The 27772-nt window shown below is 43.0% G+C and overlaps 1 protein-coding gene across 1 annotated transcript in view; it reads right to left on the bottom strand.

Annotated features, from left to right (window-relative positions):
- Spmip7 (sperm microtubule inner protein 7) overlaps positions 1-27772 on the bottom strand; it is a 38363-nt gene that overhangs the window by 6599 nt on the left and 3992 nt on the right. The window contains exons 2-7 of the mRNA XM_003463470.4: positions 23878-23975; positions 15508-15584; positions 13259-13397; positions 11863-11930; positions 7882-7923; positions 7460-7567 (exon numbers count right to left, since the gene is read on the bottom strand). Coding sequence (XP_003463518.2) covers positions 7460-7567; positions 7882-7923; positions 11863-11930; positions 13259-13397; positions 15508-15584; positions 23878-23975 — 532 coding nt within the window. The remainder of the gene's footprint in view (positions 1-7459; positions 7568-7881; positions 7924-11862; positions 11931-13258; positions 13398-15507; positions 15585-23877; positions 23976-27772) is intronic.

Raw genomic sequence — 27772 nt, 5'->3', positions numbered from 1 at the left:
AACGTGCAAGCAGCAAGGGCTTCATTACCGCTTAGGCGGTGCTCAGCTGACTTTAGCGGACATGCAAGACTTCAAAGAAACAAAATGTGTCCAAAACTGGGGTTGTGTAATTGGAGAAAGCAGAGTATCAATTTTAATACACGGTGGATGGGTAAGCAAGGAAAGCTGTTAAACCCCCCACAGTGTCCTTTAGGATTTCTCAGAATTCTCTTCAAGAAGCAGAGCCATCATGTGGAGAGGCAGCTACCAATGAGGCAAAATGATCGATGTGTGTGTTACCCACAAACACTCATTAAGGCTTCGATGCATGTCGCAGAGGAAATCCCCTCCGTCTGTGTGACAGGTTTTTTCCACTGCCTTGGAGACACCTGCAAAGTTAAACACCTGTAAAGTCAGAGCCTTGCACACAAGCAGCCAAGCGTCAGGGAGCTGGGTGCGCTGACCCGCTGGCCAGCCACAGGGAGGGCTGGGTGGACACGGCCTCCAGTGCCGTGCGCGTCTGTGGAACGTGGGTTATTGACATCAACGGTGGCACACGTTACACTTTGTTGAGGGATGTGACATCATATCTAATAAAAACTTTTCTTCATGAAATAAGTTGACAGATTCGCTGCCTGGGCTTCAGTTACCTAATAAACTGCCGAGTATTTGAAAATGAAAGTTGTCGCCCACGCTGCTTCTGAATGTACCCACTTAACCCTTGCAGGCAGGGCTATGGCGAGCGGAGTTTTTGCCGTGTTCCACGCAATACTTTGCCCTTATAGTGAGATAAAAGAGCACACTCTGGGATGCTTTGAGGCTGCTGCTGTGAGGTGATATTTTTCAGGCGGAGGAAACAAAGATGTAAGAGACACTGAAATGCGCACACAGACTGTGAGACGGATTCCAGGGTTCCCTGCCAATTCAGAGCTCCGGCCCCCACCTGAGGACAGCAGAGAGAGGCCCGTTAAAATGTGAACTACGTTTTTGTCTCTACACTACAGGTGTTTTGGACCTTTTGGACCGCATCCCTTCTGAGCTTGGATTTTGCTCTCCACTGGCTAACTTTGGGTATCACATTGCCTAAGATTAACACAGACTGGTTTCTCTCCACTAAGCACAGTGAAGTAGATAATAATTTCAGAAAGCAAGGAAGTTCAGTAAATCAGACAAAAAGAGCCCAGACTGTATAATTAAAAGCGATACAGGAAATAACGGAAACATGGGAAAGCATGTCACATGTGGAATACACATTGTGCTGGTAAAGATTTAGGCACCGTGTGACTTCTCTGTGCATTGCACGCATGATAATTCTCGCTGAGTTATGCTGTGTTCCCCTTTAGGTGCTTTCCATGGACTGACGCTTTAATTTTCACAGTATTGCTGCACCATGGGTCTGATGATCATGCCGGATTTTACCTGGCAGACGGAGAAAGCCTGAGTCAGGTACCCAGAGCTATCCTAACCGTCAGGAGGCAGCAGCAGACCTCATCCCAGAAAGCCTGCGCTTCAGAGAGGATGCCACTGCCCAGGGAGAAGAAAAGGCATCTGGGGGCCCCAGTCCAGCAGAAAGGGCCTGGCTAGGTGACAGTGGCCCTGCTCAGGGTGAACTTGTAAGATCAAGGTCGAGTCCCAGGGAAAATCCTGGGTGAGCTGGGTTCTAGGCAGAAGGCAGGCGAGGTCTTTCACATTCTTGGCTACTTTTTGTTCTTTTTCCTGCAGGGAGGGGATGGAACACAGACTTCATGCATGTTGGACAAGTGCCCCATTACTGACCTGCATTCTCCAGTCCTAGGAGGACATTTAAAGAATGCCCATCTAAAGATTTAAAGACCCAGAGATGCAAAGTAAGAGGAGGTAGCTGAGAAACAGACACTGGTGAGGGATGGGTGACCCTGGCAGCTGCCGGACCTGAGCCTGGCAGCCCTGTTTCAGAAGGGCTTCTCCTGCAGGCCACATTGGTGCTGGGGAAACTGCACCCCTTCCTGGGGCTGTGGGCTCCTGTGATGAAGACAGGCACTGATGTAGGCCCACGCGGTGGTCCCGGGAGCATCTGCAGGTGTGAGTGGACTCAGGGAGGGCTGGAGAGGTGGGGAGACCCGGAGTGGGGACAAGCGGGGCACCTCCACTGTGGGCTGCAGGAGCCTGGTCCAGAGGCCTGGCGAAGGGAGGGGCCATGGAGACCTTGGTGGTGCGCAGCAGAGAGAGAAAGCCTGTCCGTCCCCGTGGGCTGGGACTTTGTCTGGTGTTGTTTTCAGCAAGAAATGTGTACAAAACAGAACCACTTCGGGGTGGTTTTTGGTCACTGGACTCTTTTTCTAAAGGTGCTAAGCTCCCAGGTTTTCTCCAGGAAGTAGAGTTTTACTGTGATTAGTGTCATCCAGGAAACAGATGTTCTCTTCTGTCCTCAGAAACTTCAAGTCTTCTACTTAGAAGGGGATGTGGAAATGATAGGCGAGGGTGAAGCCCTGGCAAAAGGCAAGTTTGACATGGGTCAAGGGCAAAGGTCTGCCCTGCGGATGCTGGGCTTGTTCTCTGGGCTTTTCATGAAATGTATGCTTTGGGATTCTCCACATAGTTTCCTCCTGCCTCAGCCTCCTTTTCTGCCAAATGGGTACAGAACAGGCTCCCAACCTTGGCTTCATCCTACTATTTTGAAAAGCCAATGAGAGAGTAGATGTGAAAGTCCTCCGAAAAGGCAGAAGTGTTGAGCTTGTGGAGGGAACTACTATTCATAGCTGCTCTTGAACCTGGCCTGTGGCAGGATTTTTTTAAAATGCAACATAAGCTGGTGGTGGGCAGGGAAGCCTCCGATGTTCCACTCAGACATCCGCCAGGTGCTGTCTGGGAAACCATCTTGGACAATTCCTCTTTTTCTTTTGTAAATGCTTTCTTACAGAAATCACTGAGGTGGAAAAGCACAGCAAATAAGAATCTGTGTGGTGTTCAGAGAGGAAAGATTGCAATTAGTGGCAGCTGGCGCGGTGGAGGCAGACGCCTGAGTTGGAAACACAGGGGGACACGTGTCTGTGCTGGACCCGGGAAAGGAGGGCAGTTTCTTTGGTCTTTCTGGGAAAAGGTGAGAAGGAATGCCTGAGTCCCGGCTGTGCATGGACCCGCGGCCCCAGGCCCTTCGTCCTGGTGGCTCCTGATGGCAGAGCAGAGTGGGATCAGGAGGCCACGGCCAGGAGCGACCATCCTGGCCTCCTCCTCAGAGATGGGACAGTCAGACAGGAAAGTGAGACCCTCGTCTCAGCCTGACCCTCACTTCCTGCTTGACACAGAGCAGAAATGGGAGCAAATTTATATTATTTAAAAAATCATGAACATTATCCAGAGCTGTTAAATAGCACTTATTTGTTGAAAAAGTAACAAAACAACTTAGTTACCCGAGCGTCAGTATTTCCTGTCCTGACCAATGGGTGTTTGGATCCTCTAGTTCCTGCAGTCATCCTTCATTAAAACCCGTGGAAACCGCATTAGTGTTCTGAGTTTCTGGGCTCTCAGCACCTTATAGTAGTTGGACATGCCTACCATAGCTAGACAGCTTTTTAAAAAATGAGCAATCTCCTGTAATAATTTCAACTTTTGCTATTTTATCTGCAGGTGTGCACACATAATTGTGCAAAGGTATATAAAAGGTGGTTTTTGCTTTATTCTTAACAAGAAAAATCCTTTAGTCAAAACCCTATGAACTGGATACAGATCTGTCCGTGGCAAACCATGCAGCCGTGAAGAAGATTTTGTTCCCAGTTTGTATCTCTCACACCTCTGCACATGTGCACACCCACCATGCGCACGTGTGTTCATGTGGCAGCGTGCCTGGCTTCATGGAGAGGGTATGCAAGAAGAAATCAGACTTTGACTAGTGGGACTGAACACGGAAGTGAGGTTTGAGCTCTACTTTAAAAATACTGGCATTATTTTTACAGTGAGGACATTTAGGGAGTAACACAGTGATGACTGTGCCCCTCTGGGTTGACATTAAAGGTGGGAATAAATGCCCATTCTGTGGTAAATTTCTCTACTTCCAGGAGAAGACTTATATAGGCTCAGCAGTGTTTATATGTTTTGACTCCAGGATCTATTCCAAGGAGTCTCTCCTTATATAAATAATTTCAAATCATAAAATATTTATGCAAAAGTATATGAGAGACTTACTTATCAAAGCGGCACTGATTTACATATGCAATCTGAAGAAACATCACCTATGGCACCACTGCATGAACAGAATCAGGGAGAGTTCATGAAAATGTGTGCCCACAATTCTGTCCTTACGTTAAGGCGGTGAGAACCTTACATGCACTGAGGTGATCACTGTACCAACACAAACGCAAGACTACAGATGCTCGTTACAGATGAGAAGGTGCCCGGCTGTCATCAGCAGTTGTGAGAGTTTTTTTCTCATTATTATTCATTTTTGTACAACTTCTCTATAATGAGCAGGTTCAATTCCGTAACACAAATCACAAACTGCCCTTTAAACTGTTAGTATAGCCCACCAACCTAAGACCACAGATGACTTGGCGACCAAGGAAACCAAAGCCAGCCAGTGAGGGACTTTGAAAACCTTCAGATGGCATCCATGAACAGCTCGCTGGCAGCCACGGCTGAATACCGCCAGCTGTGTGGAAGAAACCTTAAAGTGAGGGAATTTATAGGTGAATACGTTGATATCATTCTCGGTTGGCATCGAGCACATGTGTCTGTGGATTTGAGGCTTTAGGAAAATGTCATCCTACTGTATAAATTCTTCTGTATTTTAGTTTTTAGTTCAACATGGTATTATAGAAACTACACACTATCCTGTTTAAAGAGCGTGTCCTGGGGGTAACGCTCCTGTAAAGCAAAGCAACAAAGAATGGGTGCAAGAGGATGAGTGGGCTGCGCACGGGGCTGGGATGCTAGCGGTGGATTGAGAGGGGCGCAAGAGTTGAGTAAACTTTTTTAAGCTAGGCCGGTAATACACAGGCAATGCGGCCTTATTTTATAAATTACATACGATATCGTATGTTTTGCACTTATACATATTTTATAATAAAAATGGGAGCTATTTCTTTGTGTTAAAAGGTTAAGATTTTGTTAAAAATTGAAAATAAAAACAAAACAAAAAAAATGAATCAAGGAGAAATTTTGCGAGCTCGGGCGCCCTCGCGTGTTCAAATGAGAGAAATACAGTTATTATTTCGTTACAACGCGATTTGCTTTATAATTTCACTTCCTTTAAAACAGATATTTAAACAGATATATTTAAACAAGATGAGAAAAATAGCATACTCCGTAATTTATTCAAGTGGAACAGTATGTTCTTATGTCACGTTTTAAAAATGCTTCTAGATTGTTGCCTATTCCTTTTGAAGATTGATCCACAAGAATATGCTTAGTGGAGCATTGCAAAATTCACATATCCAATTCAAAAAAGAAACACCATTGGTCTTTTATATCTGAAAAAAGTTTTAAAATTGTCTTTAAAATTTTTGTGATTTTTGGATTTTGTTATTTTTGTTTGCTTGCTTTTTGCAGTGCTGGAGATCGAGCAGGGCCTCATGCTGAGATACACCCTCAGCTTTTTAAAAAAATTTTTAAATTTTTTGTGACAGAGTCTCACCAAGCTGATCAGCGCTGGCCTGGAACTTAGAATCCTCCTGCCTCAGCCTCCCAAGTAACTAATGTCCGGGGAGGCACGGTCACTTGTGAGATTTTGATGTTTAGTAGCAGTATTTAATTCTGCAAGGTTTCCTTGCAGAATTTATGGAAGAAACACAGCACCCAGATCCATCCTCAGGACTCCACACATCAAGGCAGCTCTCAGGCCAGCTGTGAAATCTGTCTCTCCTGCTGGACTTCAGAAACATGAAGTTCAGTTTGTGTGGGCTCTGTCTCATCCTGCGTTTTGACTGTTTGCGAACAGCTTGTCCCTTTGCAATGTTTTCTTCTTGGGACAGCATCTGCAGCATGTTTGACACTCAGATTTGCATGCCCATTAAATGCTTCGGGGAGGTAGGCGATGTGACTAGAGTTTAGGGCCAAAGATAGATCCCACACGCATTTTACAGTTGACTACAGGTAGTCAAAAGAATTGAGACACAATAGATAACAGAAAACTCCAAAGTCATTGGAGGAAATAGCATCGCATTTTAGAAATAATAGAATATATCTAAGAATTGCTAATGTGAAACCCATCTGGGCTGTCTTATGGGCAAAACCAATGTTAGCAAATTCATTAACGTTGACCCCACTGCAAGGATTGGTGCCACGACCCCGTGTGAAGCCCTCACCCCCATCTGCCCCTCCTTCTAGAAACCACAGGTGGAATGGCCCTGTCATTGCAGGAAGAGTGTGGATGTCAGGTGCAGGCCGCTGTGAAGGCTGTGGGAGCTCCATCAGGCTCCCACCTCCTGCATTTTCCTTCTGCAGACCCAGCCAGTTGTAGACAGAAGACCCCGGGGATGAATTTTCACTATACTGAGCATACACAAACTGTTTCTCCCTGTGCGTATTCTCTGAGCAGCAGAGTAAGTGGCTATCCCACACTCACCCTACACGATGTAGCCTAGTGATGATTTAATGACTATGCCCATTCTATGCAAGTCCTCCTCTACAGCACACGAGAGACCTCAGCAGCTCTGGCCTCGGGATCCCAGGGTCCTGGACCTGGTCCCCAGATACAGTGAGGGTGTCTGTGGTCACTCACCCTTCCTGAGACTGTGCTGCCACTGGTTATAAGTCCGTGTGTGTGCAGTGTGGTCATATTTTAGACGTCAACTGTGAACGCAAGCTTTCTAACACAATGCACAGGACGGCTGGACTCAGGTCCTTCTCCCTTAGGATGGCGCCCAGGTGCAGAGGTTCTGCAGGAGCTGCACTGCGAAGCCTGAGTTTCCCTCTCTGCCTTTTGAGCACTGCTGGTCCAGTCCTTGCAGGCAGTGCCCACAGTGCTCTGCCCAGCAGGATTCCAGCACTAAAATGTACCAATGTCATTCTGAAGAAGAACCCAGTTCTGCCAACTTTAATAATGACCTGTCACGGACCAGCCATGTCTCTAGTGGCTCAGATGCTGAATCTACTTGCCCATGGTCTAACTGCTTGGTGGCATAATGTGCCACAGTTTCCAAGTGAAGAGACTGCAGTCAAGGGGTGAAGTGATTTGCTGAAAGCCCTCTGGTGAGTCCCTAAAACACCGGATATGTTCTTCTTATGATACATTAAAAAACAGGCCAGGTGATTTTGTTTTCAGGGCCAGAACTGAACCCAGGGCCTTTGCACTGAGCTGCATCCTCCGTTTATGTATGTCTTTTGATTCAAAGTCTCCCTAATCACTAAGGTGCCCAGCCTGCACTCAGACTTGGACTCCTCCTGCCTCAGCCTCTAGGGTGCTGAGATTGCAGGCATCCGTGACCACGCTGGGCCAGGCAATCACTTTGTTCCTTCATGTGTGCCAGGTCTCATTCCCCTGATAAAGTACGTGAGGGAGACTCACCGACTGGTGTTTGTGTACAGAGGTTTCGACCGCCGAGGCTGGGGCAAGGCCATGATGTCTCCGCAGGGGTCGTCCAAGGCATCGGAGTCGGCTGCTGGCAGGTGGCCACTGTCATAGGGGAGGAAAGAGGAGCCGCTGGCTCACAGCTTGACTTCGAGGGGCCCGGAACCTCCTGAGGCCGGAAGACGCGATTGGTGGCACCAGCAGCAGCACCAGCCGGCTTTATTATTCCCTTAAATAACCCGACTTGGGGAAGACTGAAAATCATGACTCCTCATTTTTAAAAAATTAATCAAAATCTTTATGACAAGCCTTGGAACTCCTGGCCTGGGACCCCCAGCCCACCAGGAAACTCCAGACCTGCGCTGTCCGAGGAGCGGAACATAAGGCCAGCACTGAGAGCGTGGAGAAACGGTACTCACCTGTAGAGAGGGATGTATTTACTTCTAGAACTCGGGTTCACACTAGGAAAAGAGAAAACAGGGACATCTGAGTTACTGAATATAGTTAATAAACACCCAGTTCTTAAACTATTTATCCAGCTGAAATAATAAGTCTTCAGACATTCCTCACTGGCCTTTGAAATAACTGTGAGTTTAGAAATAATTTAAAGATGTTTAAATTTGGACTTTTTTTCCAGTCTGTGATGTAAATGGGGATGTACAAGGTGCAACCTTTTGAGCCTGGCTGTTTCCACTGAAAATGTGTTTAGGTCTCTACCTACTGCTGTGTGCAAGGTTGGTCTTTTTCCGTGCTGAGTATTGCTCCACTGTGTGGGCTTCCTCCACTGTGTTCACCCATTTATCTGCTAAATGCACACTGTTGTTTCTAGGCTCTGGAGCTCACACATTCATCTGTCATAAACATTCCTATGTAGGCTTTTGTGTAGGCTCCTGAGTGTACATTTCTTAGGTGCAGAATCAGGATTTCTGAGTTGTCACAGTCCTAGAAGACTTACCCTTCATTCACCAATGGATTTGTCAGCAAAAATCAAACAGGAAATGCAATGGGTCCATGTAAACATAATAATATCTATAGTTTGGGGCAGTAATTTGTTCCTTTACAGTGTAATGTGAACTAACAATATGGCAATGAAGTTCACTGATTTAACATTCATGTATTAGGAATTAATACTAAGATTTTATACATTTTAAAAAAGATTTACAGGAGGAGTATCAGCAATTCTTGCTTCCTGTATACATGAAGAGCTGACAGTTTTTAACATTTCAATCTTTTTATAAATTATTATCACTTAGCTTCTACATTAGAGCCTAATTTGGGATGTTTTACATATTTGTCCAGATAATAATTTAAATAATTGCGTTTATTTTAAGTACTGCAGATGGAACCCAGGAAATTCAAAATCTTGCACATTATTTTGAAATATGCCTCAATCAAGTATAAATGTATTTTACGAGTCTCAGGGTTCTTTTTACTGTCTCTGTGTGTTTGTAGATCCTGAAATCAGACCTGATTAGGATTCTGTACATTCCCACTGCACGATCCCTTTTTCTGTCAATGACAAAATATTTTTATTGAAATTATGAAGTTATCCAAGATTTGGAAAATGTTACCCTTAATATTATTTTTATAATTAGAATTTATGAGAAAACTCACTCATTCAGCTAATTATGGGCAAAGGTCTCCTGTACTTTGCTTTGCAATCAATCATTCATTGGCAAATATAAATCAATACATGAGCTGCACCCTCCCACCGGAAGCTCCAGAGACAAGACACAGAGGAAAGAGCTTTCCTTGACAGCCTGTCTTCCTTCTGTTATGTCTGTCTGTCTGTCTCACACTGTTGTTTGCACGTGGCCTCAGTTTTTGTTGAAAAGGACACAGTTCTGTTGTAAAATTCCATATGATTCACTCCCACTTTCTATTCTATTTAATTTTTTGCAAAATTCTGGCTTGACTCACTGCTAACAGGATGCAGCCAACAGGCTTCAAATGACCGCCGGACTATTCGGTAAAGTCCAATCATTAAACTGACCAAGGACTATTTCTTATTAATGTTGAAAAATGCATTCCTAATTCATTATGAATAAAGTAAAAGGTGGCTTAAAGAGATAAATGTTTAAGATTATACCCCCTTTAAATGTTTTAGATTATACTCTCAGCACTCTGGGCAGCTGAGGGGGAGAAGTTTAAGCTTAGCCAGGGGTTAAAATTGTCTCAGCAAGGTTAAAACTATACAAAAAGGGCTGTGAATGTAACCCAAAGTTGTTGCCAAAGATCCTCGCTGCAATCCTGAGTAGTAAAAAAAATCAGAAAAATAGTAAAAAAGGCGGATGTCTTTACAGTTTCAGAGTAGGGAACGGTTTATTTAAAAAGCAGGGAAAATAACAAGATCTGAAAGAATCTATTGATGGTCAGTTACCTTACAACTCAATACTCCATTTCAGCAAACTCAACTGAACGTAGAAACCCACAGACTAGTGTGAGATATTTTGATGTTCGTTATTAGCAAGGAAGGATTTTATTTGGAGGAATAAACTCTTACATTTCTACAATGCAGAGAAAAGGAAATGATGAAATAAAAAAACCCACGAGAGGACAGGGTATGAGCATCCAAGAAATTCATAAGCTTACAAAAACTGATGCCAGTTGTCGGGCAGGGGAATCTGAGGTTTTAAGGAAGTACAATTTCACACTCACAAGAATGAGCTCCTTCAGTGTGAAAATCCTGAACACTGTACAAATGCACAGTGATGGAATTTATACACTGCTCACAGGAGTGCTCACAGGGAAAATTCAGTGGGAGAAAAACATGGAAATACCAGAAGCTTGAGAATATAAAGCTCCTCACCAAGCAATTGTAGGCATGAATTTTGTATAAAATCCAGAAATACATTTACACTTGAATATGTGAGGTGGACATTTCTCTAACGGCACCAGGAGTTTCACGATGGGGATATTTCCACCCAGAGGAAGACCATACAGCAGAGAAAAGAGCATTTGCAGACACAGGTGTCAATATGTCCAGCAATATTGGCCAGCATGTTAACTGGCATAATTCTGTGTCTTATGCCATGCATGCTGAGTTTAGAAACAGAACCCCGAGCTGTGTGTTGATTCTCAATATGTTTGAAAGGACTCAAAGCTTGAGTGAAGATACAGAAGGTCAAATACAGAATGGTCATATCTTTGAAGGAGACACATGTGCGTATGGAGAGCCACAGGGTGGGTTTCTGCTGTGTTGATGGCCTTTTATTTGTAAAGAGAGAAAGAGATGCACAGATTTTATTTTTGGCACTGAAGATTAAGAGTTATAGCCTGGTTTATGTCTGAGGCCTCCCGGCCTCATGCATTTGCATTATGCATTTGTGATTGGTTCACTGTCTAGCGCTTGGATTGCCGATGTCAGTGCTACACCCACTAGGGGTGGAGCCAGAATGTGACGTACTGGCAGGAAGAAGGTGTGTCTTGCTCTTTTGCCGGTTTCGGCCTTGCTGTTTGCAGCTGCATGGCTCCACATGCCAGCCTGCCTTGGAGCCAACCGAGTTTGGACTGACACCTCCAAAAACTGTAAGAAATAAACCTTTCCTTTCCCAACTTTGGGCATCAAGTATTTTGTCTCAGCAACGAGTGAAAAGTAACTAAGACATAGCCCTACCTCCTTTTAAAAAGCTTTTTTAAGTTTTGAGATAAAATCACATTAAATTACCTAGGTTGGGTTCAAACTTGTAATCCTCCTGCCTCAGCCCCCCAGAGCGCTGGGATTACAGGTGTGCAACATCACACGTGGCTCAGATACACAGCGTCCATCTTATTTTTATTGGTATGTTTTTGTGCATATGAAATATCAAAAATGAATTTTAAAAGAAAAAAATGATAATCTGGGTCATGAGAAAGACGAAATGGTAACCTTTTCAATTTTTTTTTTTTTTTTTTGTCTTTTTCGTTTTTACCGGTACTAGGGATCGAACTCACGACCACACATTTGCAAGGCAGGTGCTTATGCCGCTGAGCTAAATCCCCAGCCCCCAAGGTTTTTTTTTACAGTGTTTAAAATTGCCCATGGAAAAGGAGTAGTTTCCAGCATTAATAGACCATGGGATAAGGACGTCAGACACAATGGATAGAAATATCTTACAATCCCTTTTATACGCAGTCGGTGGAATGCTGTGATACGGCTGTCCACGCCGAGCTGCTTGTAAAGTAGTCCCTATCTTACCATGGTCCAGGTACCTATGACGGCCTAAATTTAAGGAGGAGGAGAGCAGAGAGCAGGGGCCACTGAGCCCATGACCCGGGCCAGGGCCTCTTCCTGCCCCAGGCTGTGGGCCAGGGCCTCCGGGGCCTCCCCTGCCCTGCTGCCCTCGGTGAGGGCTTGGGTTCTGAAAGCCAGCTCGGCCACCATGAGGAAGCTGGTGGGGACCTTGGGGGTAAACACTTACAAACTGATGGGCTTGGCAGGTGCGGAGAACCGTCGTGTCTGAAATCTGTCCCAGAGTCCACTGACCATCTAGAACCGAGCACAGTAGGCAGCAGTTAAGGACGCAGCTGTGACTTCGAGTCTGTATTTGGCTTTGGCCCCAGCCACCCTTCCCAGCGCAGCACAGCCCCGAGCCCGGAGCCTTCTCCTGCCTGGCAAGGGCGCAGGACACTGAGGAAGCGACGAACTCACCATGGCTGCAAGGTTTCAAAGTATCAAAGCAGGTGAGAGGTCTTTAAATCCAGATGGAATGTTACATATTTTACATCTCTTAACTTATTTTAATTTCTATAGTTTGAGTCTAAGGAAAGCTATGTTTTCTCTCTCTTCTTATCACGTTGCTCTGCAAAAGCTGAAGTTGTTTTGGAGCACAATAGGGACTTCTTGGTCTGGGGCTCCTGTACCCTGTCGCGGCATTTTAATAATACTGGTTTCCTTCCTAGCCCCGGGGCTCCCATGTACCCCGTTGTTCCCAGGGGCCACCCCACAGTGCTGCAGACTCCAGTGCAGGGAGAGATGGGCCAGAGGAAAAGGGGTCCGAGGACCCTGGGCACTGTGCAAGCACAGAGAGGGGTATCAGGCAGGGTGGGGCCCAGCTCGGCAACAAACCAGAGAGCAAGGAGGGAGGAGGGACCTGAGCAAGGCAGACTCCAGGACAGGGAAGCTGGAGGGAGAGGGCGGGATGCAGTGTGGGGAGACGCTGGGCAGAAGAGGGGAACACCAGACGGAAAGAATGGGGTTGGGAAGCAGAGGTGAGGGGTGGGCTGTGGGCAGACAGTAGCTGTGCAGCACCTCAAGCAGCATGGGTTATACTTTGTAAGAAAAGGTGTGTTTCAGCAGTGGAGTCACAGGCCTCACACGCTTCACAAATGGTATGCCAGCTCTCACGTGGTTTCAGTAATCCACACAGTGACATCTCAGTGTTTGGGAATGGAAAGAAGGGACCTCACTCCCAACAGCTTAGGATGCTTTGCTGCATCCCCAGAAGAGGTGACAGAGAGTGACCTGTTACTGCAGAGTCCTCCTCTCTGCCTTGGGGAGCACAGAACTAAGGTCTCGGTCCCACCTCCAGGACACCCGGCACCAGTTACCCAGTTACCTCCTGTCCTCTGCTATGCACTGTTTCTTCTGTGATGCTACAAATAGAGCCATTGCAATTTACTTCAGAGAAAGAGACCATCTTTATGGAAGCATCTTTAGCATGCAGGATATCAAGCAATTTGCAGTTACCAGTGACTTTCAGGGTCACAGCATTTTGACTCGTTAATTTTTAACAATAAAGTGTTAGTGTGACTGTAAGCCTTGGACCACAGTGTGAGTACAGTGGGGACGCATTGCCCCTGCAGGCATTCACTGACCTGGGTGATTGCGGGTGCGCTCTCATATCTTTTCAGGGTGCAACTCTGAGAGACCAGGTCAGCAGCTTTTTCTACCGTTGTTTCCTCTGGATCAAGTTTTGGTGGCAGCATCTTATCCCAAGGGACAGCTTCGTAAGCTCTGGGAAATGAGTAGGTGAGGATGTTTTAGGAAGAGCAAACATTCAGCGGTGAAAGCTCACAACAGTGGTACACTGTGATAGGCAGGATCCAAGGGCGACACCGGATTCCTTCCCCTCGGTGTCCTCTCTCCCCAGCCCAGCAGCCCGGAGCACATAGAGCACTGCTCCTGCAGCATGCCACTCTGTATGTCGAAATGGACTCATGACCCCTAAGTGAGGTCCCCAGTCGGCAGAGTCTCAGCTGCCCCAGGGCTGGGTTACCCTCAGTGGGTCTGCTGGAGCAAGCCAGCCCCAGGCAGCGCCAAAACCCAGCAGCAGGTGCTCGGTGGCCGCTCCAGAAGGAAGAATTCACCACTCTCAAGGCTACAGTTTTGCCAAGAGCTTAAATGAGCCTGGAGGATGAGACAGCTTCGTGTCAGCCTGGAGAATGCTCTCCATGGGTCAGGTCCTGCCTGGACTTCTGACTCGTAGGAACACACAATGGTAAGAGTCGCTCAGTTTGAGGTGATTGGTGACACAAGAGTGGAAAACTGATACGTGGACCTAATGTAATGCATCTTCCTTTCCAAAAACATTTCATCTTTCCTTTACCACTAGAAAAGAATACCATGAGTTTATAAATACATTACTGCTTCAAAAATTGATTTTGTTTGCTGAAGGTTACTCAGTTACTGATGGTTAAACTTGAAACCTGTTATGGTTGATACACTGTGTCAACTTAAGAAGTTTAGAAGTTTAACTGAGAGACTCAGCAGAGAGCCAGACCCGTTACTTTGTAAACATCCTCAGCCTGTGAGAGAGCAGGGCACAGAGATGGTGTGAGTGCTGTACCCGCCCTAGGGGGCTGGGGGTGGCCTGCATACACTATAAGGAAGAAAGAGAGGCTTGTTCTCCTCATTTTTGCTCTGGCTGCTTTTGCTGGCTGCTGCCTTGAAATATTACCCCAGGGCCATGCCGCCCTGCCTTCAAGCCAGCTAATTATAGATCAAACCTCCACAAACAGTGAGCTCAATAAACCTTTCTTCCTTCATTTTGGGTGGCTCCCCAGGCCACAGCCCCTCTCCTCTCTGCTCCCGTTTCCTGCTGTGCCTGTGTTTGGCTTCTGCTCCTCACTGTCACTCTGCTGCGCTCTGAGCCTGCAGAGTGCCCTGCTCATGCATCTTGGGCCTCCCCTCCTGGAGCCAGCAGGGCACGAAACACCTCCTCACTCTGCCCTTCTGGGCACCCCCTTCGCCTGCCTTCTGCTTCCAGACTCCAGTGATCTTGCAGGCTTCTCCACCTTGCCTGTGCCCTTCTCAGCTTCTGCTGGTGCCTGCCCCTTCTGCGCTTTTCACGGAGGGCTGTCAAGGCTCGGTGCCTCTCTGCACCTCTCCTTTAGGGTCCTCACCAGAGCCTGGCGTCTGTGAGCTCTGGCTCCGGGATCTGTTCTCTCTAGTAGACTTCTCTCCAAGGTTCCGGCCTGTTGATCCCTCTGCCTACTGGACACATCCACTGCGATCTCTAGATGTCCAGTGAATGTTTATATAGTCAGCCTACCTAAAGCTGTCCTTCAGGTTTCCCCTCAAACATGCATACCTGCCTTTGCCTTTCGAGGGAAAGAGTGCTGTCAGACAGTGCAGCTACAGGGGTCCAAGCTTCAGGATCATGCTGGACTCCTCCTCCTTAGAGGTGCACCACAGCCCAGCCCATCGCGCTGGCTGCTTAGCACTCTCCGGCAGCCACTCCCTGTCCGCACCTGCTCTACCAACTACAGCCCCTCCACACGCTGACAGTGTCTGAACCACTCTCTCCACACGTGACCTCCCTTCATGCAGAACTGGCTGAGGTCCTTCTTGCCAGAGGGCCCTGTCGCTGGTCCTCATGCTCCATGAAAGCACCCGTGAGGTCTGGTTCCAAGCCCTCCTCTGCCTTCTGCTGAGGCTGCGGCCCCTCTTCTTGTCCTGTCTGATTGGCCTCCCTTCCACCTGGACACATGTTTCTTATTTAGTCGACATAAGTAGATGTCTGTGTTTGGTGTTCTCTGAATTACTCATGGGGTCAGGGCTACACTGCAGATGGGGCATCAGACACAAGGAGACGGACTTTAGGTTCTATCAGGAAAATACCTACTTTTGTGTGGAAGACTTGTAAACTGAGTCCTTCACATTATACTCTTTGTTTGATGGTACAAGTGGCTCACCGTCATCCTGGAAGACATAAACAGTAAATTAAAAGAAAGCGAAAATAAATGGAGTTTGCTACTTTTTTTATTCACCACATTTACATTTTCTTTCTTTCTTTCTTCTTGTTTTGTTTTGAGCACCTCTGGACTGACCAAAAGGTCAGTTTCTTCTTTTGTTTTGGAAATTTACATTATATTTATATTTTTGCAATGTTAACTTAAAATTTATAAAATAAAATACATATTAAATTTAGTGGAAATTCAGATTTTTAAAAGAAGGTGCTTACATTTTAAACATTAGCAAATAATTAGTTTGAACACCATGTAACTAAAACATTAAATTCTTGTGTGGGAGATAAGTTCTGAGATGTCTTCTCTCTCCTTATCTTCCACCTTATAAGACCAATATTAATTAATTATTTACCTTATAATCATTATTATTCTTTAACTGATAGTATTTATTTAGGTTTTTATGATATTTTACCCACTCTGTGCCCACTTTTGCATTTTGACCTACTTGGTTTTCTTGGTTTGTGGTTCCATTTGCTTTGTTGCTGAGGTTCAGTTTTCAGTGATGCTTTCAAAGCTGTGAACTTGCAGTTTTTCACGGGCTTAGAAGTCTAGCTCAATGGAAATGATTTTCTAGTATCAAGTAAATCTAATCTAGTTTCTGACTGTGGTGTTGTCTTTAAAACTGCCCTGAGTCATTTTGCAGGTATTCCGTTTTTCCCCCCTGTCTGGTCTCAGTGTATTTTCTTGAGTTTTCTACACTTTTAATACAATGTCTTGGGGAGAGGAGATGCTTATGTTCATCTGGTATAGGGTTTGAGATGTTTCTCCAGTCCAAGAATTCACGACATGCATCCAGCAAACAGTTCTAGGTCTTTATCGCTTTATTGTCTGCCAGCGGACACTATTTCCCACCACCTTTTAAAACACTGGACCTTTTTCTCTGACCCCAGCCTCCTAATTTTCATATCACTTCATCTTCCATGTGTGCGTTTCATTCTACACTACCAGCCTCCTACTTGTCATCCCCTTTTCTATTGTTTCTAGACTGTATTCAATTCTGGTGAGTATACATTTAAAAATTTCATCAACTCCAAAACAGTTTTCTCCTTCATTTGGTCAGCATGTTGAATTGCATTGACTTTTTAACATTAAATCAGTGTATTCTTCAGATTTGTTTCCTTTGATCATGCCGTATATATATTTCCCTGTTTTTTTTTTTTTTTTTCTGCTTATAAGTCATGGTTTTGATTTGCCAGGGTTATGTGTACCTGTGTACATGAGGAATATCAGTCTGTGAGCGCCTTCTTTCTGCCTCGTCTGGCTTTGTCATCAGAAGTCAGGGTCCTAAAGCTGACTGAGAGGTGTGCGCCTTCACTTTCTGGAATAACTTATAGAATCCCAGTGTAAGTTGATCCTGGAACCTTTACAGGGTTCATCAGTGAAACCATCTAGGTGTGGAGTTTGGGGAAACAGTCCTAATTTTTACAATTACCTCTTCTTCGGGGCTTTGTGTTTTTCTAACTTTTCCCAACATATGTGAGAAGGGAATTTCATTAACTTGAAGACCTGGTGGGAAGAGGACATGTGTATGGTTCAGGGGTCCCCACAGCAGGGAACCACTCAGCCCAAACAAATGATATTAAAGCTGTTGAATTGTTTAGATTTTCTTCACCAGGGCCTCCAATTACAGGTACATTGCTTCTTCTATGCCTACCTTCCATTTCCACCACTTCCTGACACTTTTCAACTCATTTCAATCTCTTTCTCATGAATGGTCTTCTGCTCTTTGTTGACATCTTATTAAAAATTAAAATTAAAAATAAAAATATTAAAAATTTTAGTCTCTTTTCCCTTGGTTCCTTGTAGCTAAGTATTACAACCTAACATAAAAATTATATTTTATCCTTTTCACTGACCATGTTATTCACTTTTCTTTTTTAAAAAAATTTTTCGCTTTTCATTTTAAAGTTTCTGTGCAAAGGCAATCTTTCACAGTACAAATGCTTCTCCATTCTGAGTGTCATAGTATAATTTTTTCTGTTGCATAGTTGATTCAGGAGCTAATTTTGTTCACTGGAGTATTTTAATTTTTGTTTTCAATTTGATCACAATCCCTTTATTGATTGATTCCATCTTCTATTCATTGTATGGATCCAGGGAGGTTTACAGCATTCTTAGCTCAATGGCGCCCTCTTTTGTCAGTGTACTACACTACAGTTCCTTAAATAAAATTTTGTTGCTTGTGGTGGCAGCTGGAGGAATTGTGTAACCCCCAAGTATTTTATCCTTTTTCGCCCTTCAGAATCTTACACATTCTTCTTTTGCTTCACCATCCAACCTGCAAGAGCATCTGTCCTTCCTTTTATCATTCTCCTCTTCCTGTACAGTCAGTGCATTTTGGTGAAGGCTGTCTCACATCCTGCACTTTAACATTTTCCTTATAAACTTTCTGCTTCATCTTTCTGTTGGCATTTAGCTCAATTCTAGACTTACTGCAAGCTCTCTTCTCTCTACCATGTAGTTTCCCCAAGACTACGCTGGTTTCCTACAGAAGATTTCTGTTGAGAGAGAGACTTGGTAAGACTTTGTTTTTTTTTTTTTTGTTTTTTTTTTTTTTTTACATTTACTGGTAGTAATTGCAGATTAGAATGTCTCTGTTGTCTAGCTGTGTGAAAGGCGGTGCCTTAAATGGTATTGTTTTGTTGTTGTGCATTGCTTCTGAGGCTTTAAGGCAGCAACAGTTATTTTCAGACACCATTGTATTTGGTTCCTCCAAAGTTAATCTCTTTTGCTCTTCCTTATCAGTCTTGGCAGAAACTTACTGAAATTTTTTTAAAACCCAACTTGTGATTTTGGCGATCTTTAGTTTTCCATTTTTTAAATTAAGTTCTTCCTTCGCCCTGTTTTTTGAAGTGATTTTCCATATTCTTCTAACTTCTTGAAGTGGAGCTTGTACTTCATACCAAACCTATTTTGTTTTCCTCTGTAACAAAATGTACTGCGCATTGAGTTCCAGCCTTGACTCTAATTCTGTTGCACGGGCTGGGGATTTAGCTCAGCAGCATAAGCACCTGCCTGGCAAGCACAAGGTTGTGAGTTCAATCCCTGGTACCAAAAAAAAAAAAAAAAAAACCAAAATAATTCTGTTGCACATTTCATCACAACATTTCTTCCCATTCTCATCAAGTTATTTTCTAGTTTCCCTTATGATTTCTTCTTTGGCCCATGACTTATTTATAAACACACTTTTATACTTCCAAGTACAAAATTTGCAAAGGTGCTTTTTTCTGCTGTAAATGTCTTGTGGTCAAAGAAGATACTTTGTAGGATTTTAAATTTTGAAACTTGAGAAAATTGTATTTTATGGCACAGTATACATTAATTTTCCTAAATATTCCTTGAAGTTAGAATGTTATATGTTTGTATGTCTTTTTCCATAACATTTCTTATAAACTTTCTGGGAGCCCTAGCCTTTATTAAACATGAAGCAGCACATGGGTATTTTACTTCATTCTGATAACAGGGTTTTTTTTTTTTTATTTATTTGGATACTGGGAATGGAACCCATGAGGACATTTTATCCTTGAATTATTTTTCTGCCCCTTTTTATTTTTTATTTTAAAACAGGATCACTTTAAATTTCCCAGGTAGGACTCAAAGTTGCAAAACTCCTGCCTTAGCTTGCTTAAGTGCTGAGACTGTGGTGTGTACTAGCAAGTCTGGGTGGCACTCTAACAGGAACATTTAAAATACATGTGTAAAATACTTATATGTGAGTTTGAAACCATTGTGTCATATGTCCCATATGGCTTTGTCTCTTTCTTGTTCTCCTTGGATAAATTTTCCATTATTCCATCAATTGTGTTAGCATTGTTTATTGCTTTTCCATTTAGTTTTCTTACAAATTGCAAAATGAATGCTTATATTATTCATTATGGCTAGTACTAATTACTACTTTTACTCTCCTACACTCTTGATACATAAATGTAAATATAAGGTCCATTTGTTTAGATAGTTAAAATTCTAAAACATTTAAGTTGACAACAATATGATTGATCTTCTATTTCCAGAATTCTATAAATGACTGTGTACAGAATGTCTAGCCAACCTTTACTCTTAATCATTCATGTCTCGTTATTCCTTTAAAAAATGTAATAATGCCATAAAATTCAAAATATGGATTAATCTTATTGAATAAATATTAATGTTATATTGACAATATCAGTGCTGCATTAGCAAAACCATCACTTCAGAAAATTATAGCTTTCCTTATAGCTGGGGGGAGGGGTTAGCGACACCCTGAGTCAGCATACAGAAACTGTCTAATTACAATTTAAGGTTTACATTAAAAAAAATCTCTTGACATGTAAAATCTCTTTGATTTTGAGCCTAATAATCAACTGGAAATGTCTCACACATTGTGGACAGAAAAGCCAGAGAAATTCTCTGTACCCTGCAAATCAATCCCAGCAGCGAGCCCTTATTGGCTGTTTCATAAAAGCAATTCGACAGTAAAGCTGTTAGCTGGAAATTGCTTAATGAGTCCAAGGCGGTGCACGCTTGAGAGTGAGCTTCAGTAACTTACATTTTCCTACGTAACAGTATGAACAATGGTGTTCGAGGACCCATTTAGTAGTGTACGTAGGTCTAAATATTGTTTTGTGCCTCAAGATATAATTTTCCACTGCAGTGAATTTTAAAAATAATTGAAATAACTTAAGGTCGTTTCAGACTTCCATCGAAATGTTTGTAAACATTTCTCTGATTTACTAGTAAATGTTACAAGTGTTTGAAAAGTTGTGCTTTTAACTCATGTATTTGCTGGTAAAAATTCTAAGGAAGATATAATCACTGCCAAATATCACTGTAAATGGCGACTCCTTCCAAGGGGGTTCCTACTGGTAGTCATCAGAGTCTGAACTCTATCTATTTTACTGTTCTCTATCTTGGAGGCAATTACTCCCTCTGAACTTGTGTTTAACCCTTCTTTAGTGGTGTCTGAAACTTACTTATTCTCTGCTGGATCCCGTCGTCACCACACTTCCTGGTATATATTATATTACAATATAATCTTTCACAGGAATTTGTTTTACTTCTTTCAACTTCTGATTGTAGCTCTTTAAGTTGTGTTTAACATATCTTTCATTCATTAAATGTTTTCGATTCCAGATTCACAGATTTATTTATTATCCTGAAGGTGCATCTTCACTTTCCAGGGTCCTCTTGCCACTATGTCTTCTCTCTATCACTGTCTGATACATATATATATATATATATATATATATATATATATATGCTCTTGAAACTAAATTTCAAGGGATCTCCTCAGGATAGATGCCTTTAAAAGTCTCCTGACAAGACCAATACCACTGCAGCCGAAGGGTATCCATGCCCTAAGTGAATGTTCCGTCACCATAGTGAGCTTCTTCCATGGCATCAGTACCCTCAGTGCATCGTGGTCCTGGATTTTCTTCAAGCTCAACAAGACAGAGGTTACCAAGGTCAAGATTTCAATGGATGCATTTCCCACTATGTGGGAAAATGGAACCTTCAGAGGTTCCTGGTTTCTCCCATCCTCGTGTCCTCCGCGCCATGTTTCTCTGTCCCTTTGAGACCTTTGCTACCATTGCCATTGATACTGAGGGTGGCGCTGGCAGCACTGCTGTGACGGCAGGCCTCAGTTTACCTGTGTGGACCCATCCCTTGCCTCAGTGTCCCGGAGAGGCTGTGGAAAGAAGCCTCAGAGAAACCCCAAAATAAACCTAGATTCAATGTCTGCTTCTACATACCTTGCTTTTGTTTTTCTATTTCTGGGATTTCCAAGTTCGTCCAGGTTACCTCCTGTTTTTTTTTTTTTTTTTTTTTTTTTTTTGTCTTTTTCGTTTTTATCGGTACTAGGGATCAAGCTTACGACCGCACACTTGCAAGGAAGGCACTTACGCCGCTGAGCTACATCCCCAGCCCCTACCTCCTATTTTTGACTCTTGTATTTTCCATCTTCTCATATGTTTGTGTTTCACTGTATGTGGTTTCTTCTATCTAATATATTTATTCACTAGTTCTCTCCTTACATGAGTCTAACCTGCTGCTCTACCAAGCAGTTCTTTATGTCTTGTGCTTTTCTCCTCTGGAATTATTATCTCCAATTTCCTACTTTCACATTTTCTAATTTGCACTTTATGAAAACTGTGAGCTCATCTCTTTTTCTTCTCTTTCTGTTTTCTCTCATTTCCATGATTCTCACTCTTAGTAAATTTTCTATTTATTTGTTTGGATAGTATCAGTAGCATATGATTTTATATTGTTAAATTTATTCATGGAAATACTTTGAGGCTTCGTAAATATTATCCTCTTCCAAAGATAGGTTTCTTTGTTTGTTTGTTTTTTGCTTCTGCCTGGTTCTTGGAAATGACAGCATTCTGGGATACCCTGGGTTCTAGTTCAAGATTTGAAGTTTTCTCATTTACTTCAAGGAGTCTTTACTGTTGACATTTTGTTATTTCCTGAGGGCAGGATTCTAGGTTATCCAGCCCAAAGAAGTGTGTGGTTTTTATGGAACAGCTTCAACTTTTGATTTTTTACTCCCAGAGAAATCAAATCAAATTCTCAGTTACATCTTTCAGAATAATAAAATCCTGCTGGGTCAAAGTAGCTCTATATGGTAAGCTTAAATTTTAGAATTTCTGTTTTATTTTCAGCCCAGTAATTTCTCTCTGCCTTATTAGCTCTGGGCACTTTAAAAATATATGTGAATTTAGTCGTGCCTTTGGAAGTACTGGTCAATGTTACTAAGTCTTCTTAATTGGAAATAAAATATACAGACTGACTTTTTGCTCTTAAAAAGTCTGTACTTAATATTCCAGTAAACTTCCCCACAAGAAGCATCTAGTTCTTTAATTCTAAAAGAGCCGTATAGGGCATGTAGCCTTGTCACAAATTTGTAGCTTAGATGAAAACAGGCACTGATGACTTGAATGTTTTATAATGCTCGATTTGATTTGCTCTCACAGGAATTACCTACGAGAGCAGTGAATCCTTTGATGAGTTCGGATATGGAATCAGTGAAGTTAGTGAAAACAAATTTTAATTATATCACAGCCACATTTAGAAGCCCCCAAATAGATCCAATTACTCTCGAATCTAGTAACACATTTTTTATAAAGCAGAAATGCACAGGTTTAAGGGAAAGCAAAGTGCCCTCCCATGATGCATGACATGTCAGGACAGGTGGCCCTCGTGACACAGACTCTGATCTCTGTTCCACAGTCATGAGCCGGAGCATGACTGTTGCCGTGTGTGGGACGTGTGCCCCCAGAGCCCACAGCGGTAAGATTAGAAGACGCTGTGAACGGAGAGGTGGAAACAGAAGTCTATGTGACCCTGGAACTGCAGGAAAAGATTAATTGGGAAGATCAATTTTAGAAGGAGCATGTGTGACTGTCAAAGGGATGCAAGCTGATTCTTTACTATGCATTCATATTCTCACTGACAATAGGGTGTCGTTGGAGGTGATGAAAATGTTCTAAGATTACAGCCTAGTGATGATTGTACAATTCTGTGGCTATTCTAAAAACATTAAATCATATCCTTTAAATGAGTGAATTTTATGCTATGTCGAATGTGTCTCAATAGAGCTATTTACAAATACTTTTCATGTCTGCGCATCCCTTAGGAGTCTTCAGCTGTCCCGGGTTTAAGGACTGTCAAATCTGCACAGGAACATGACCAAGAATGCAATCCTTTAATTTAGACATTGCATAGGTACAAACTTTGTCTTTTATTGTCTGGCTCAAAGGAGCTGTAAAATCAGAGGGCTTCCCTTTCTCGGGTGCACATGCTACCTTGTTGAGAAGCAGAGCCGGAGGCAGGATAGCTGCTTTAGGGACTCCTGTGGAACAGCTTCCAGCTGGAGGAGGAGGGGGGTCAGGATAAGGGCAGGGGTAAGCCCATGGGAAGGGAGCAGACGCCAGGAGGCCAGCCAGGCTTCCCCCAAGCATTCCACTTGCCAAGATGTGAGGTGAGCAGGGTCGGGGGCAGGCACAGCCCTCCAGATATTAGGGCGCCACCCTGTCCCCTGCTGAGAGGAGTCTGAGGGGGCAGCTTCAGCACCTCCTCTCCCTCCTCTGGGATGGTACTGTGGGGGTGGCACGGAGAGGGCACAGATTCAGGGGATGCAAATCTGAGCACAGGGCCTGGCAAGCACCGAGTTCCTTGTTACTAGAAGCTATTTTGTTCTCATAGCAGTAGATAGCCAAGCACACAGGAGAACTGTAAGACCTGTTTAAGGCCCAGGTGAGAAATCTTACCACATGTGCTTCCTCCTCTTCCAACACATTCCTGCGGCTTATGGAGCTCTGCTCCTGATGGGTTTGCGAGGGAGTCACTCTCACTGGGCTGGTCCATCCTGGAAACCGAACGGAAGTGCATTCCCTCGGGTAGAAACACAGAAATCTCTTCTTCCATCATAAGTGTTTTGTACTGGAGAACTAAACTAGACAGTGTTGGTCTTTGGTGGATGAGTTAGGGATTTTTCCTGATTTTTTTTTTTGGCAGTGAAAATAGAATAGTACTGAAATTGTACATGTTAATAGAGTTATCATAGTGGATCACTACTTGGTGTTTTAAAGTTATTACTGGGAGAGACCTGTCGGGTACAATGTTCTGTGCATGTCTATTTAGACATGCCGAGGATGTGATGAGAAACACCACTGTGCTTCCATGCAGCTAACTAAACCCTTGTAGTAACATGCAACATTTGATTAAGAATATAAAGCTATCCTTCCACAAGTACTCACTGTGCCACTAGTGGAACCTGACGAGTGTACAAAACTTTTAAAATAGTGCTTCTGAATTTGAGGTGCCCATGAGAAAATGGAAAATTTGGGTTTATAAATAAACTTTCAGGATGATGTGGCAATCACGATATTAGTTGAGCCCCAAATCTGTGGGTGTACAGAAGAGGGATATCTCATCCAACCAGACTGTTGGGAGTGAGGAACATCTTCCTGAAGGTGACAGCTGATCTCATCTTGAGAACTGAACAGGCTATAAATTTAAAAAGAGGAAGTGAGGAGCAAGAGCAGTCATTCCAGGCAGGCAATCAGCAGGGGTGACAGCGGGGTAGTGCTGGGACATTATCACGGAGTTAAGAAAAGATAAAATTTCATTATGTCTAGATCTTGGCACGGTAGGCAAAGAGTGGTGGAGAATGAAAAAGAGAGGGAGCCCAGGGCCAGGCTAGGAGAGCCTTGGATTTAAGTCACGGATGGGCTGCCCTTGGAGGGTTCTAAGCCGACAATGGTAATTCTGGGAAATCAGTGTGGTCTACACAGGTGTCCCTAAACGTAAAGACAGTAGGATTAGCTCTAGCCGTTTCCATATTCTTGCCAAACCTATGTGGAAAGGAGAGGCTTTTGATTTTTGTCCTCAACTTTATAGATTTGCACTATGAATGAAATCAACTTAGAAAAGTATAAATTTGGGGGTGAGGCTAAAAGCGTAGGAAAGATTCATTAGAAGAGATGCTTAGACAGCGTAAGTGCTCAGGATTCGCCTGTGAATCCTACCTAGCAGATGCTGTACGTTATTGCTTAAATGCCAGTGACCAGTGTGAGTTATTTAGTCCTTCTTAGCTTCATTACCCTCACATTTATTGTCTGCTGGTAGAGTTGAAAGCCATAACTTCAGACTACAAATGAATGACATGCAGATAGCTTAAGTGTTCACCCCTAGTATTACTGGTAGTGTTAATGTAATAATATACTTTTTGTAAAGAAGATAATATCTCAGTCAACGTCTGATTCAGAAACTTGACATAGGATCTGCAGAGGGACCTGGCAGAAGAGTAGGACACAAGTGGATGAGGGCTAGTCTGCAAGCTCAAAGGCCAGGAGAGGGATTAGAGTGTCAGAAGGCCTTGGTGTATCTTTGCTGATATTGAAGCCAGGGGAAGCCCACATGGGAAGGAAGTGGGCAGCCTCTGAGTACAGAGCTCATTCCCTGGCTCCTGGGACAAAGAGATGGGTACCTCCGGCACAAGGAGCTGAGTTCTATGAAAACCTGAATGACCTAGGAGCACATTTTTCTTCAGGGACTCTAGGTAAGAGCCAATGCTCAGAATTTGTTGTCATTAGATCATAAATAGACACAGGTGAGGTTCCCCACATTTCTCACTTCCTCCTCCGGACTGGGAACTAATCGATGTTTTTGAGTTGTTAAGTTTGTGGCAATTTGTGGTAGTAGCCAGAAAAAGTGATACAGATTTAGAAGTAAGAGGCAAAGGGAGAAAAGTAGAATTGAATCCCATGTAATCTAGGTTTTGAAAATCATATGGGTAATTGCTATTTGTGACACATTATAGAAAAGAAAATCCTTTACAAATCTATCCTACAAAACCACAGGACAAGACTTTGTGGTATCCATCTTATTTGCAGCCATTCAATTAATTGCTTTGAAAGTCAACTTTAATTTTTAGTTAGAGGAGGAAAATAGAAAGAGAATGAGGGACTACAGTTGTGCCATCAGAATAATCACATTTAGATCAAAGTATGACATTCTTGCCCCCAACCAGTTTCAGTATCTGCTACAAAAAAAAAAAAAAAATCCCAAACCTCAGGATAGAACTCAGCGTCTTAGAACAATGACTTATTTATGTTTCAGGCACAGTGTACACAATTCAGGAAGGCAGCTCTAACTTCCAAGGAGAGACACAGATTGATTCACATGTGCAGCATTCACACTTTAGGAAAGAGGCCCCATGTTTTAACCATTGCTTCTGTTGAAACAAGCTTGGAGCCCTATAGATAAACCCAAGAGAAGAATGGGTGTAAGTTTGGCTTGCTAGATGACATAGATCCTCTATTTAGTACAGACTGAGCAAGCGAGAAATCTCAGCTCTGAGCTCCTTCCAGGGAAGAGATGGAGTTGATTCATCCCTGTGACCTGTGCCTCATCTTTTTGGTGCTGTGCAAAACCATGGCACCTGTCTTACCAGTCCTAGAGCTCTGTTGGTTTGGCACAGTGTACTTCACAGGAGATAAAAAAGATGGCATTTTGGACTGGTAGAAACCATAGCTCACACCCTGCACAAGGGAAAAGCAAAATGAATTCAAAGAAATGGAAAGAACTGGTAGAATCTCTGGCCAGGCTGAAAAGGAGAAGTCTTCTTATTTACCATGCCAGTTCACGGAGACTAGAAGACTTGTGGGCTTTGTCTAATTCACAAACATCTACAAAGAGGGTGAAAGAAAATGAAAACTCAGGCAAAAATGTTTCACAAAAGGGAGGAAGATAAATTCTTAGAACACTTTTCTAAAAGATGGAGCCATGATTTCCCTGACAGATAATTCAAAATAATTGCCACTAAGGGGCTCACTAAGGTCAGGAGAATCAGAACTGAAGGGAGAAAGAGACAGGAACACAAGAATAGAAGGAGGTCTCAGTGCACTATTTTCAATAATAGACACATAATTCAGACAGAAGAACAACAAGGAAATACAGCAGTTACATAACACACAGACCAAGTGGATCTAATAAACATACATAGAACATTCTACCCAACAGCAGTTTGATGTAAAATCTTACCAAGGACAAACAGCTCATTCTCCAGGATAAATCACATGTTAAGTCACAAAACAAGTCTTAATTTTAAAACCAAAATCATGCCAAGAATCTTTTGTGATCACAGTGGAATAAAGCTGGAAATCAATGGTAGGAGGAAAAATGGAAAAACATACAAATACGTAGAAATTAGTACTAAAGATTTTTGTGTCAAAAAACCAGAAAATAATTGGAAATAAAATGAACACAAAATGTTCCAAAACTTACAGGATGTAGCAAAAAACTGAACTGAGAGGCAGGTTCATAATAGGGATTACTGGCATTGGAACAGAAGATCCTAAATAAACTGAAACTTATACCTCAAGGAACAAGAAAAAGAAGAAAATAATGCAAAAGTTAGAATAAGGAAGGAAACAAAGACTTGGTATTATATAAACAAAAATAAAACTTGGAAAGATAGTGGAGATAGGTCAGTAAGTCCAAGGGCTGGTTCTTTGAAAACATCATCAAAAATGATGAGTATCTGGACAGACTGATAAAAGAAATAGAATAACTAAAACCAGAAATGAAAAAGAAATCATTACAACTGACTTTGCAGAAACAAAAAGGGATTAAACAGAGTACTCTGAGTAACTGTGCATC

Source organism: Cavia porcellus, unplaced genomic scaffold, assembly GCF_034190915.1.
Source record: "Cavia porcellus strain 051 isolate PalLab524CR breed Dunkin Hartley unplaced genomic scaffold, mCavPor4.1 scaffold_23, whole genome shotgun sequence".
NCBI classification, from domain to species: domain Eukaryota; kingdom Metazoa; phylum Chordata; class Mammalia; order Rodentia; family Caviidae; genus Cavia; species Cavia porcellus.
Note: the sequence above shows the minus strand (reverse complement) of the source record. Positions and strands in the feature narration are given on the sequence as shown.